The 12,399-nt window shown below is 52.0% G+C and overlaps 2 protein-coding genes and 1 pseudogene across 2 annotated transcripts; 1 reads left to right on the plus strand and 2 right to left on the minus strand.

Moving 5' to 3' along the window:
* Positions 1 to 951: 951 nt before the first annotated feature.
* On the minus strand, positions 952 to 2,244 carry SAPIO_CDS3440 (EXS family protein; the record flags this gene model as incomplete). Its single annotated transcript, XM_016786230.1, has 2 exons — positions 952 to 2,072; positions 2,157 to 2,244. The coding sequence occupies 2 exons, from the start codon at positions 2,242 to 2,244 to the stop codon at positions 952 to 954; spliced, it is 1,209 nt and encodes a 402-aa protein (XP_016644236.1).
* Positions 2,245 to 2,924: 680 nt separating this feature from the next.
* SAPIO_CDS3441 lies at positions 2,925 to 4,121 on the plus strand (annotated as a pseudogene; the record flags this gene model as incomplete).
* Positions 4,122 to 5,132: 1,011 nt separating this feature from the next.
* On the minus strand, positions 5,133 to 7,091 carry SAPIO_CDS3442 (uncharacterized protein; the record flags this gene model as incomplete). The annotated part of the gene is made up of 3 exons (XM_016786231.1): positions 5,133 to 6,272; positions 6,397 to 6,519; positions 7,071 to 7,091. The coding sequence occupies 3 exons, from the start codon at positions 7,089 to 7,091 to the stop codon at positions 5,133 to 5,135; spliced, it is 1,284 nt and encodes a 427-aa protein (XP_016644237.1).
* Positions 7,092 to 12,399: the final 5,308 nt, after the last annotated feature.

A 12,399-nucleotide genomic window follows, 5' to 3' on the forward strand; every position in this document is an offset into this window, starting at 1 on the left:
TGTGTCTATGAGTCGTTGGCATTCATCAGAGTTATGGCCCGGAGCTCTCCGAAGCATCGAATGAATTTTCCATTTTGGAGAATAAAGTTCAGTTGCATACCACCCATCACCCTCCATCGCCATCAAGACTAGCTTCCGCTCTTCTAGTATCTCCTCTGAACCTCGCAGTACACAGTAGATGCGCACCTAATCGTCCCTGGATCTAGACCACCCTTCTTAGCTGACCGAGAATGAGACATAATCTTGATCATCTCCGTCATTGCTAGATCTATCGTTTGGTACTTCAGCCCGTTTAGCAGAATCAGCTGATGGGTTGAAAACACACATCATAGAGAAGAGCACAAAGAGGTGAAATTATCTGAAAATGACCTGTTCCTCCTTGCGAGAGCCGACGTCGAGCAGAAGACTGACCCAGCCGACACCTTGCCAAGCACGTTTGGGCTTGCAGCTCTCACCTTCATTTTTCTGTAACCCCCCCTCCTCGACAATCTCAAGGGGGGAAAATAAACAAGTGGAAAAAGGAAGCCTTGTCGCGATGCCAAACTAAAGCTCAAACAGAAGATGCTTTTGTTGAAACGCCCGAAGAACGGACCGGTTTCTATTCAAGAATATGATATGTCGGTCCTATGACCAGAAAGCCTTCGCAAGCTAAGTGAAGAAGCAATGGACGAGAATTATCAACGAATAAAACCCGTTCCCCAAATCCTCCACTTGGTTTGATGATGATGTACAAGTAATACCTTCAATCCCATTCCTCAACCGTACCATCGCCCGATAGTAGCCATTCGCTGAAAACATGATTCCTTCTTCCCCGTCCTAGTCCAGTCCTTTCTAGTGAAAACGCCTTTTTGGTCTATACATATATATCCCGTCTCCGAAAAACAAAAAAGTAGCGGCGGGAGGGAAAAAGGAAGGGGGGGGGGGGGGGGAGGCAGCAAGCAAATACATTATTTAGTCCTCATCCTCGTGCTTGCCATCATAGTCCCCGAGTAAGATATCATCCAGTCCCAACCCCGTAGACGTGCTCCTAACCCACTCCGTCTCGACTCTAAAAAAGATCCAAATCCACCGCCTAAACACCTCGAGGAAGTGCAAGATGAAAACCGTCTTCTCCGCGTCCGGCAGCCGCGTCAGACCCGGCCCAAGCCTGAATATCCACGTGAGGCGGAGCACCAAGTCGAGCGCGATGACGGAGTAGTAAGTCCACGGCTCAAACACTGTCCTCCACCTTAGTCCGGCTGGATACTCAGCCGACAGCCGCTCCTTCGCCGACGAGAATAGCGTGAGGTCCCAATCCTTAGCGACGTCCCAGTAAAACGAGTATAGCGACTGGACGAGCGAGGCGATGACCCACGCGCGGTTGAGGGAATAGTCGGGCTGGTCCGGAGGTAGCCGGGACATGAGGGTGCCGAAGATGATGACGGGGAATGCCGTGAAGTACTTGAGGGCGTTGGCGAGGTGCTGTCCGCCCCAACCGACGGCCGGGTTGAACGGCGACTTCCGCACGCGCAGGTACTCGATGAGGCACTGCCGCAGCCGGATCACGCTCGGGATGGCCACGATCAGGGGCACGAGGTTACCGCCGCACGTACGGTTAGGAGGACCCGTTGCCGAACTGCCTGGCGTGAAGAACATGCACACGACGACGTAGAGGTCCGCGATGACCTTCGCGTAGCTCGTCAGGGCGTCGGCAAGTATGATGTCGCCGAACTTGCCGTCCTTCGTTTCCGCCAGCCCGCCGAGGCTGATTCGTCGCAAGGTCGCCAGGAATCTACTGCGGCCGCCGTGGATAAAGTTGCGTAGGGGTGCGAGGAACAGGACGCAGAGCGACGCGAGGAAGCTGACGGGGAGCCAGTCGTAGGAGACGACGTGCGCGGCGGATCCACCGGTGAAGATCCAAAACGTAACGAGCGAGAAGCAGAAGAAGAAGGTTATCAGGGCGGCGAGTCGGTATGCCGAGACATGGTGGGGAGCTTGGTTTGTCGATGTTCGGGGTGGATATCGGATGAGGGCGGGCACATCGATCTTGTAGCGATGGAGGAGATGGAGATTGATTCCCCAACCCCAGATACCTAGGAGAGGCCAAGGGCAGCCTCGTTTAGCGATTGTCTCGTCTGACCTCGTGAAAAAAAAGAATAGAAAAGGAATGGGCATACCTGCTGCTATTATAAACCCAACTCGATAAGGCAGCGGAAATTGCAAGCTAAACGAGTCGAGCTCGTGGATGTCATGGTCGTCACTCATTGTTCAATCGCACGCGAGCTTCCCGTCGCCGTGTTCATCTATGAGGAAAAAGAGGACGCAGACCCCGCCGATTTGACCCTTCCAAAACCATCAAGAACCGCCTCCGGAGCGAGGGTAAAAGCCAAGGCGTCGAGCCGGGTGGATTTCGCGAGGATATCTTGCAAAATCTAACGAGCGTGGTGGAAAGTTTGGAGGAAATACGAAGCAATACCGATTCAGGGGGGTGCATGAGTATGGAATACGAAGTACCTTTACTGGTGTAGGTACAGTACGAAGTACTTCGTCCGGACATGTGCCTTATCGATTGCGAGTTCCAAGATCAAAATGCGACGCTGGCCAACTTTTTTTTTAGACAGTCTCGTCTGATTGGGTGGCCTTGCAATTAAACACGACGCCCCGGCAGGTACCAATTCCATCAAGCCCAACCTATTGCACGTGATCCAGTGAGTTGGAGGAGGACTTCTCACTCCCGAAAGCTCGAGCAAGCACTGTGGAAGCCGAGGTACATCGCTGCTGCCCATTGATAACTTACATCACGACGCCGAACGCCCATCCACCGTAACCTCCTCTCGACACCCAGCCTCGCCGACACTTTACTCGACGAGTATGTGGAAAAAGGTGCAAACTTCAACATCAACACCCTAATTTCACTCACATCTGCGAAGCTCACCATGGACATCATGGACGACAGCACTCCAACTCCTCCCGCCGCCACCGACGAAACCCCCTCCTCCCAACCCTTCCTAGGCCCTCAACTCTCCCCTTCGCGCCTCTCCCCAACTAGCCCCTTCCCCTACGCCGGCGCTCCCGACATAATCCGCGCCCACCAAAAAGACGCCTACTTCACCGGCTACCTCGCCAACAGCCTCTCCTCTCTCCACCGGTCTCTTTTCGGCGCCCGTTCCGCCCACACCTGGGCGCACGAATCCCGCCTCGCCTCCTCCCTCCTCTACCTCTCCCTCACAACTTTGCTGGGGAACCGCACCCTCGGCGAAGAGTACACGGACGTCGTCCAGGTCCACGCTGGCGCCAAATCTTCTTCGCTGCCGACCTTGTCGCGCCGGACGGCTTACATCCTCGGCTCCGTGCTGGCTCCTTACGTCGCGGCCAAGATCCTCCCAAAACTGCGGAGTAAAGTACGCGCGGCGCTTGAGACCCGCGTCAAGAGGCTCGCCGACGAGGGGAAAGCGAAGGGCAGGGAGGCGAGGATCTGGAGGTATATCCTGACGCATTTCGCGACCATCGCGTCGGGAACGCCCATATATGCGCTGTCGCTGGCCGTGTTCTACTTCTCGGGCACGTACTACGAGATTGTGAAGAGGCTGCTCGGCCTGCGATACATCTTCACCCACAAGGTCCCCGATACCCCCGATCGCGCGGGCTACGAGGTCCTCGGCGCCCTGCTTGTCGTGCAGCTCGCTACGCAGACGTACCTTCACGTCAGCTCCGTCCTGTCCAGCCCCGCCACCGACGCGACCGCGGAACAGCAGCGCGAACGCGATGCGTACTACTACTCGACGGAGGTAGACGTGTCGCTCGACGACTACGCCCTTTCTTCCAACAACCAGCTCTTGAATCCTTCCGGATCGACGAGGGGGAATCCCACGAAGCTTAACATCGAGACGGCGACGCAAACCCCTGTGCTCCGCGGTGCGCGGTACGACCTTTCCGATGACTCTGTTATGGGTTTCATCAAGGGCGCGCAGCAGCGCAAGTGCACGCTTTGTCTTGAGGAGCTGAAGGATCCTGCTGCGACGCAGTGCGGCCACGTCTTTTGCTGGGCGTGTATTGGCGACTGGGTGAGGGAGAAGCCGGAGTGTCCCCTTTGCAGGAGGGAGACCATGGTGCAACATATCCTGCCGTTACGAGTTGTATGAAGAGAGAGAACGTGTTTAAATTTCATTCTTGGCCTTTTTTTTAGCTTGTTGGAATAATGGCTTGTCCACTACTACACTGTACAAACATAGAATTTCATCGGTGTTATAAGAATACAGGAGAGTTTTAATGAACAAGTTGAAATTGATTTAAAACATTGTGAGAATGTATACACACGAAGAGTCGCTCCCAATCCAAAATAGGGAAAATGAAGGGGGAAAATGGAAGGGAAGAAACCCCCCATAATTCAGCAGGACTGATACATTGATCCAAGTTGCTAATTAGGAACATGGATATGCTGCGACAGTCCATCTTCGTGGAGTGCTGTACTCGAACAGTATCAAGACAGCCACAACGAGAATAGGAAGACACATGTGTGACTCGAGCAGAACGGGAAAAACCGAGCAGATGAAACCAAAAAAAGAGAAACAAAATTCCGGGATGAGGAAATCTCTCCACGCCCGAACTGAGATCAAGAAAAAAAAAAAAATTGGTTGAATCAAGGAAATGCTGCCTTTCAGCTGCTCGGTGTATAATCAGAGCTCTAAAAGCTCAAGTCCTGCTGAGCGCGCGCGCCAAAATCAACTAGGCAAAAGGAAGGGGGTTAGGAAGAAAGCAAAATACAAGAACGAGCATTCGTCGAAATATTAAATCCCCCTTCCTCCTAGAATTCAGTCAAGACATTGAGAATGCGAAATAGCCCAAAGTTCCCTCAATTTCAACCAGATGAGAGGAAGAAGAAAAAAAGTTCAATGAAGAGAATCGAAACCGCATCGCTTGGTTTGTGCCACAAATCATGTAGTGGTCCCCGAATCAAATAAACGCCATATCCTTATATGCCCAAATTCATTACACTTCTCACCTCCTCACAATAGTATCATGTTGTTTTCATGATTTTTTCAGGGATTCGGCTCCCTTGATTTTGTTGATGCGTTTATGAGGTCTTTTTTTTGTTGTGGTTTTCCCATTTTTTCATTTTGCTTTATTCGTTTTGGTCGATTCAACCGTCTCCCTCACTCGATGGCGAAGAGTACAATCTCACCCCTCTCATTTCGTCGCATCCGGAGGCATCGCCAGAGTTCCTTCTCCACTGCAGGTTTCGGCAGGCTCTCGCCCGTGCTGGCCCTCTCCCGGTGGTAACGCTTCAGCACCTTGTTGACGCTGCAACCACGCTCGCTCTCGGGTCCCTTGGTGATGAAGCTGAGGAACAGCTCGGCGCGAGGCTTGAAAACCACCATCTGGCCTTCATTTCCCGCCTCTCCCTTGCTGTCGCGAGAGTTCGGCCGGTACTCAAGCAGCTTGGCGGCCTTTTCCGTGCGTGCGCGAGTCTTTTTGGACGCCTTCTTCTTCTTCGTCTTCGTCTTAGGTCCTGTAGCCATCAAAGCAAGCAGATTATTGCCAATGGAGGCGTTATCCTGGCGGCTTCCTTTGGAATGCTTCGAGTGCTTCGACTTCTTGATCGGGCTGAGCGGGCCAGCGTCGCCACCCGAGTAATCCGGTGATGGGGGGAAAACCGGCCTCATGAGTCGGTTCATGCCACCTGTGAGGTCGGAGTGGAGAACAGGTGGTGCATCGGTCATTACCTGATCGGTCTCGATATGCAATCGCTTGCGTTTCTTGTCGGTCTTAACATCGGTCCCCTCCTTGCTCTTCTTTCGTGAGACCTTCGGAGCGGGTGTCTGATAGGAAGTGGGTACTGGGCCTGTGCCGTACTGGATGAGCTCGTCGCCCTCGAACGTGCATGCATTACCATCGCCGTAGCCATTGGCGTCGTAGTCGTACCGCACTAGTTGGGTTTCCTCGTTGTAAGCCCCGGCATGGGCAAGGTTTACCGTGGACGCATTAGGAGTGTTGCTGGCGACGAGAAAGTCGAAGACGTTCACAACCTCGGGCACTGGGGGTGGAGTGGGGGCCTCGGGTAGGAGCTCGACCGGAGACTTATGGTCGTCGTCGCTGTTGTCTTCGTAGTCGCCGTAATCCTCGGACACATCGTCTGGAACGTCTTCGACATACGGCTTGTGGCTCATGTTGGGCTGGTTGTGGGCTTCGGTGAACTCGACAGGCTCGGCCGCGGGAGGGGGAGGGGGTGCAGTCTTGGTCTTCTTGTTTTTGTAGAGGGCACCTTGGTATTTCTGCTCTTCGCTAATACAACTCTGTGACAATGGAGGTTATTAGCATCGCGTCGCAAATGGCCTAGACACTGTGGAAACAATGCGCGCGTATGATAGTGAAGGCGCAAGGTGATGGAGCGCGCATTGCGGAGGACAATTGACGTACGGTATGGGAGCGATAGGTGGTGCCGGGAAAGTATACCATACAATCGATGCAGGTATAAGTCGCGCCGTGACAACGGTTTCGATGTTGGTCAAGTTTCTTCTTGGTCAAAACATCACCGCAGGACTGGCAAGCCGGAATAGAAGTAACGCGAAATGTTAGTCTTGGTGATCGCAGCAAGTTGCGGAGAAGGTAAACAGAAACACTAATATACAAATATGAATTTGAAAGAGAAGGGGGGTGGCGTAGGATATATCGAGATTGGGAAATTGGGTGCGGCAGACGGACAGGGAGCAGGACGAGACAGGTGACGGACCATGAGTGATGATCGAAGGGAAGGGAGTGGTGTAATGGTGGAGTGGGGAGGGGGGTGTGCGAGGAAGAGCGCGTGTGCGAGGCGAACAGGGAAACGGGAGATGGGGACAATGGGGACTGGGGGGGACTTGGGGGGGAGAGGGGAGGGGCATGTTCCCTGACGCAAGCTGTGTATGGGAGTTGGGACAAGGTGGTGTGCGTGATAGGTGTGTCCATCAATTGGGGACGGGAGGATTGGGGGGCTATCCAAATACGCTAATCGGAGCAGAAGGAGGATAATAGCCAAAGGGAAGACTGTTCCTTGATGCTATTATGGGGGTCGACTCGAACTAGAAGGAGACATCGGAGCTTAGCCTACTCACCTCGCAGGAAAACGACACCATGATGCCGGTATTTCTGGTAGTTTAGCTCGCCTTCCGATTTAGGTATTTTGGGGATTCGTTGAGCAGGGCGTGGCGTTTTGGAGGGGAGAGCTTGATTCGGGAGCAGGAGCTGAGGAAAGGGAAGAATGTCTCCCGTCTCCTTGATTACTTGCTATTCCGTCTGTTCTATAATTGACGCTTGGCTGTCACGGGTGGCAGCCAGTAAGACGATCCTTGAGCTATCTCTTCCGTTTTCGTGCGATGGTCGTTTGAGGCAAGGCGCAAGCTCGTGGGCTGACAGTTCAGGATCGGTAGACGCAGACTTGGGGCCAAATGCGCGTAGATTCCGGGCTGGAAACAAACCAACGACGAATAGAACCAGTAAAGTACGCGAGGCGGTAGGAAGGGGGGGATTCGGTGGTGGAGAGGCAGTGCAAGAGCTATAGACAAACCACAGGGATTCCGCAGGAGTCGTGTCTTGGATTCCGGACAAATTTAGAACAATGTGGGATTGTTAGAGTAAAGGTCGCGTTTGGGGTGCGAAAGTACTTGGTAGGTTGGTAGAGCCGCCGAGGGCCGGACTATGTGTTTCAAGAGGGCTGAAATCCTAGTGACGCCCCTGCTTGTTGGTGATAAGCAGTGCGGAATGCAGCCCGGAAGGAAGTGTGTGGGAAAGGGAGAAGGATGGGCGTTTAACAAGGTCGCTTGTCCAACCGCTGATGCTTCAGATAAAAAAAGAAGGCAAAGAAGAAAGAAATTAGCAGATGGCGGCTTGGACCTGGCGACTAGCGACTGGAAGGACGAGAGGATTTGATGGAGCAGAAATATATGCTCGAGCGATGGATGGGCGGGAAAGCGACTAAACTAATTCTCGGTAACCCTCGCTTGTTCCGCCTCGAAGAAAAAATAATACGACGAGGTGTGAAGTATTGAACTTGGTGTGTTTCGGGCTCGCTCCTAAGTCCTGACGCAAATTTTTCTTTGTCTCGTCTCGGGGCTGGGGAACAAGATGAGGAAAAAAGAAAAGGAAAAGTGAGGGAGGAGAAGAGACTATGTGGGTAGCTGAGCTGGGATTTTTGGAAAAGTGCAGGTCTTGTTTTTTTAGCCTTGCTCTCTTGTTTTTTTCTTGCCCACTGCACTTCAACTGCACTTTCTTGTTGTGTGTTGCTGTCTTGTCACCGCATTCACTGGTCAGTGTTGGGCATTGTTTGTACTTCGTAGGGAATCACTCTCTGTGATGCAGGTGTGTTTCTCTCGGTTTGTGCCTCAAGTGCTCTTTTTCCCTTGGACAGTGTCTCGTCCCTTGGGTTCTTTCTTTTTTTCCTTTTTCTTTTTCTTCTCTGTTGGATTTCCTGAAACCCGTCTGGGATTCGTACGACCACCCCGTCCGTATAGGGTAGCCAGGGGAAACATCAAGGGCCAGGATTGGTTCACGCCGCATGGCTTACTCAATACGCGGATTCTATTGGACAGATTAAACTGGTGTTATCAGCCTCTGGGGCCAAATGCCTGTCGGCGGGGTCACCTGAGCCGTCGAGGAAAGTGGCCTGAACGTGCTCCGGGGTGAATGTAATGGTGGGGTCTGTGATTGGAACAATGTCTTGTCGGGACCATTCTGCTTGTGGTGGTCTTACAAGTACGTATTTCGTACACCACCTTGCGCCTTCCAACTGAGCAAATGGTCTCGTCATTCCACCTTCTTGTCCAAGTTATAGGGGCTGCACTTTCCCTTCGTACGAGTCTATAATTGCTCGAGCTATTTCCGCCATTCGGAGCACTGAATTACGATTAGGGTGCTTCGTAGACAGAATGCCCAGCCGAAGCATGCATTCAAGTGCCCTGCACTAGACTCTTGATGGATGTGGAGAACAGGAACCCGCAAGCAAAGAACCAGTGGTATTGAGGATATCACCGTCAACGTCCGGATGCGGCGAATACTTTCCTTACGGGGCAGGTTCCAGGGTTCGGGAACAGACCCGGATCTCAACGTGGAGATTTGTTGAATGCCACTGAAAACACAGCTCTGCTCCATGCTATATTTCTCGGCGTTGGTTGTAGAGGAGCCTCCTGCGGGATCGGGCATGCTGGCCGGCATTGCTGCCCAACACTTACATCAAATCGTTACTGAGGCGGGACGCCGAAGAGGCAATTACTTGGCCAGTGGAATCTCAAAGGTTTGCTCCTCCTCTGCACTATTACGCCAGCCTTTAGCATACAGTTTGTAATTCGTCCTCCAGCGGGGCTTGTAGGTCCTTCTCTGTCCTATGAACTCTGACGACAGTAATCGCACACGAGTTTTGCAACGGCAATATGACAGGTCGGCCGGTATCAGAAACAGCATCGCCATGCTGACGTGGTGCGTCCGGCAAAGGACATGATTCGATGGCTCCCAGTCCAGTAGTTCCGTGGAGGGGGCAAAAGGTAAAGTCGCACACTGAGTATGGAATTCTCTTCTCATTTTCACCTTTAACGTTCTGAAAGAAAATCTCTTTCACGCTTTCCGAGCCCGCCACCGTTTCCTGGCTCGAAGGGACCCAGTGATGGGCGGCTACAATTGCTTGTACCATTGGCCTTATGCGAAGGGGCGGAGCCAGCGAACACCACTGGCTTGAGAAGAACAAACCTCAATCATCAAGCCTCCTCCTCCGTAATTTTTAACGTTACTTTTTTTTTTTTTTTTTTTTTTTTTTTTTTTTTGCTCTTGCTTCCGTACCGATGAAGTGTTCTATAATGCTGGGCCCGCATGGAACTAAGATCAGGATCCTAACGAGGAGCAAGGAGGAACAGGGTGGGGTTCTCGACCCACGCCAGGCGCTGCTTGTGATTGTCACGTCGATATCTCCTTGGGCGTAGTCATCAATTGATCCGGACTCGTCCCTTTCTCTCAGTCCCATCGGCTTCGTAGCATGAGGACAACCGGTTCCGAGTTGGTTGGGTATTGATTAAGGGTTCCGAAGAAGCGCATGCCTGAGTCGTCCCGTCCTCCCGTCACCTTTGATCCTCTCCTACCCAGATTAAATGGCCCCCCTCCCCCCCAATTAACATCAATGATCAATTGATGTCTTTAATCCGATATTCGACCTTGTAAGTTGCCCCGCTCCCTTTGCGCTGATTCATCCCACATGGCAATAAACCAATGCTCCTTGACATAGTTGTGGAGCAAGGGGCCGGTGTTGTTCCTTATTAAGACACACAGCATCGCTCAACTTGGGAGCGGGTGAGACGAACGAGGATACCGACGACCCATTATGATTGGGATGAATGAGCGGATATGACCAGATATTGCCATATCCAGACTCCGTGCATGGAAGAAGAAGCTGGTTTCTAGATGTAAATCAAACCTCACGCAGATCGGACCCTTTCCCCCATCCGTGATTCTTCCCGTCACTCGTCCCTGTTTCCTACTTCGTATAGGTTGGCTGCTCATCTTCCCTTCAATTTGTCCTCTCGCACGTAGGAAGAAGCCACACGAGTATAAGCATATCCGAGACTCGAGCCAAAGAGAGAAAACTAGCAAAGTTGTATGAATTAACGGTTATTCGTCTATTCACTTATTTCTGGTCGTGCCGCAGCTCGCCTCTAAACTGGTATTTGCCCCTTTCCCAGATCATCCTCGGCCTCCCGGCAACTGTTAATCCTCATGTCTCTTTTTGTCACGGAGCCGAGCCACCTCCGGCACACTCTCCCCAGGGCCCTCCTTCGTTGGTACTGGGCTTATCCAGTCGAACTTCAATCTAAACTATTACGCGTTGGACCTTGGATTTCTACTCGTGTCGTGGCGAGATGCTAATGGGAACACTATCAGCAAATGATAGCATAGTCTCATATGCTACATATAGTGGTTGTCGAGGCATTCTCCGTATTAGACCCCGCGGTGCACCCAAGGGCTCGTGTGTCTCAGGTGGCCCAACAATCTTCTCCAGATCACGTTCTTTTGGAACTCTCCGAGGTTCTTGCAGTAATATGCCTTGCGTGTCGACACCTCTTACCACCCATCTGCTGAATTCCAGTCGGTTAAAATGCATTCCCGGACCTCTCCCATGTGCTGATCCAGCAGTCTCTCAACTTGAGCAGAGGGCCCGCCTGTCCAATCAGTCTCGTTTGGGCGCCCTCCTTACTTCGTAGTGCATTTGTTTGGACCCCGAAGACCTGATACTCAATCCATGTACGCTAGTCCTGCATGCTGCAGGTTCAGACAAATTCCATCACCTCTGCGCGTGTTGGGAGGCGAGATGGAGTGTAGCCCTAGAGCGCGATGCATCTTGATTACCAAACAGAATCGATCGTGGATACTACACACATAACGGGCATGGTGCTCCGTATTACTACGAAGTAACTTCCATGACGATCAAGAGACTATGGCTCAATGGACATTTCGGTATGAAGTACTTCGTAGTAGACCATCACAATACCAATAACGGTGGATCAAGGAGCTGCAAAGTTGTTGTTAAAGCCCCAAAATTACGATGTCCGCTCAGATGGCGCTATTCTCATGCACCATGCTAGTGCAGCTTGTTCTGCGTAGGGCGCTAATCAATAGTGGGTGTGGTAATCTCAGCTTAGGGCTCGAGTAATCTCCAGCTTTGTCGTACGTCATCCCACTTTTGGAGGAGAGAAGGGTCTTGGGGGAGGTGGATGGATCAATATTAGTGGAGAATGTGTTTGTTTCCTTTTGCGGCAGCATTGAATGTGGGAAAGAAAGGGAGTTGAGGATGAGGCAGGCAGGGAATACTTCAGAAGAAGAAATGATAAGGCACGAAGTACACTCTTGCGCGGATATCTGCCAAAAAGTACTTGGCATTCAGATGAAATGCACCAGCCCCTCACTTTGCCAGACCGCCAGGCGATCCAGCGACAATTGGAGGCAGTTGGGATCTGCTCAGTGACAGTTACACACTACGAAGTACTAAGTATGAAGTATTGATGGCAATATTGAAGCGCTGGATTTCGTAATTCCACTGGCCGGACCAGTGGGCTCGGTGGCTTTCAACGCTATAATTGTGCATTCCAGTCCAGTCCAGTCCAGTCCAGTCGGGCCCAGCACGCCAGGCAAGCACTCTAGTGCCATCTGAGTCTACACAACGGCAATATTCGTTCTTCAACAAATCAATCAATTGATCAAAATTCAATGAATTCATGAATTGATGTCTCGCTCTCTTTCTTGCAAAGTGGAAATCTGGGTTTCCGGGATCCTGCGTCTTGCTCATGCACCTGATCCACTTTGATCTCCGCGCCTTTTCCTCCCTTTCGAAACCGAGCTCAACGCAATTCTCCTCCACCACACACCACACGCAGTCACTGGACCGCTGTCTGTCCTCTTCTCACCTCC

This window comes from Scedosporium apiospermum (genome assembly GCF_000732125.1).
Source record: "Scedosporium apiospermum strain IHEM 14462 chromosome Unknown SEQ_SAPIO_0088, whole genome shotgun sequence".
NCBI classification, from domain to species: Eukaryota; Fungi; Ascomycota; class Sordariomycetes; order Microascales; family Microascaceae; genus Scedosporium; species Scedosporium apiospermum.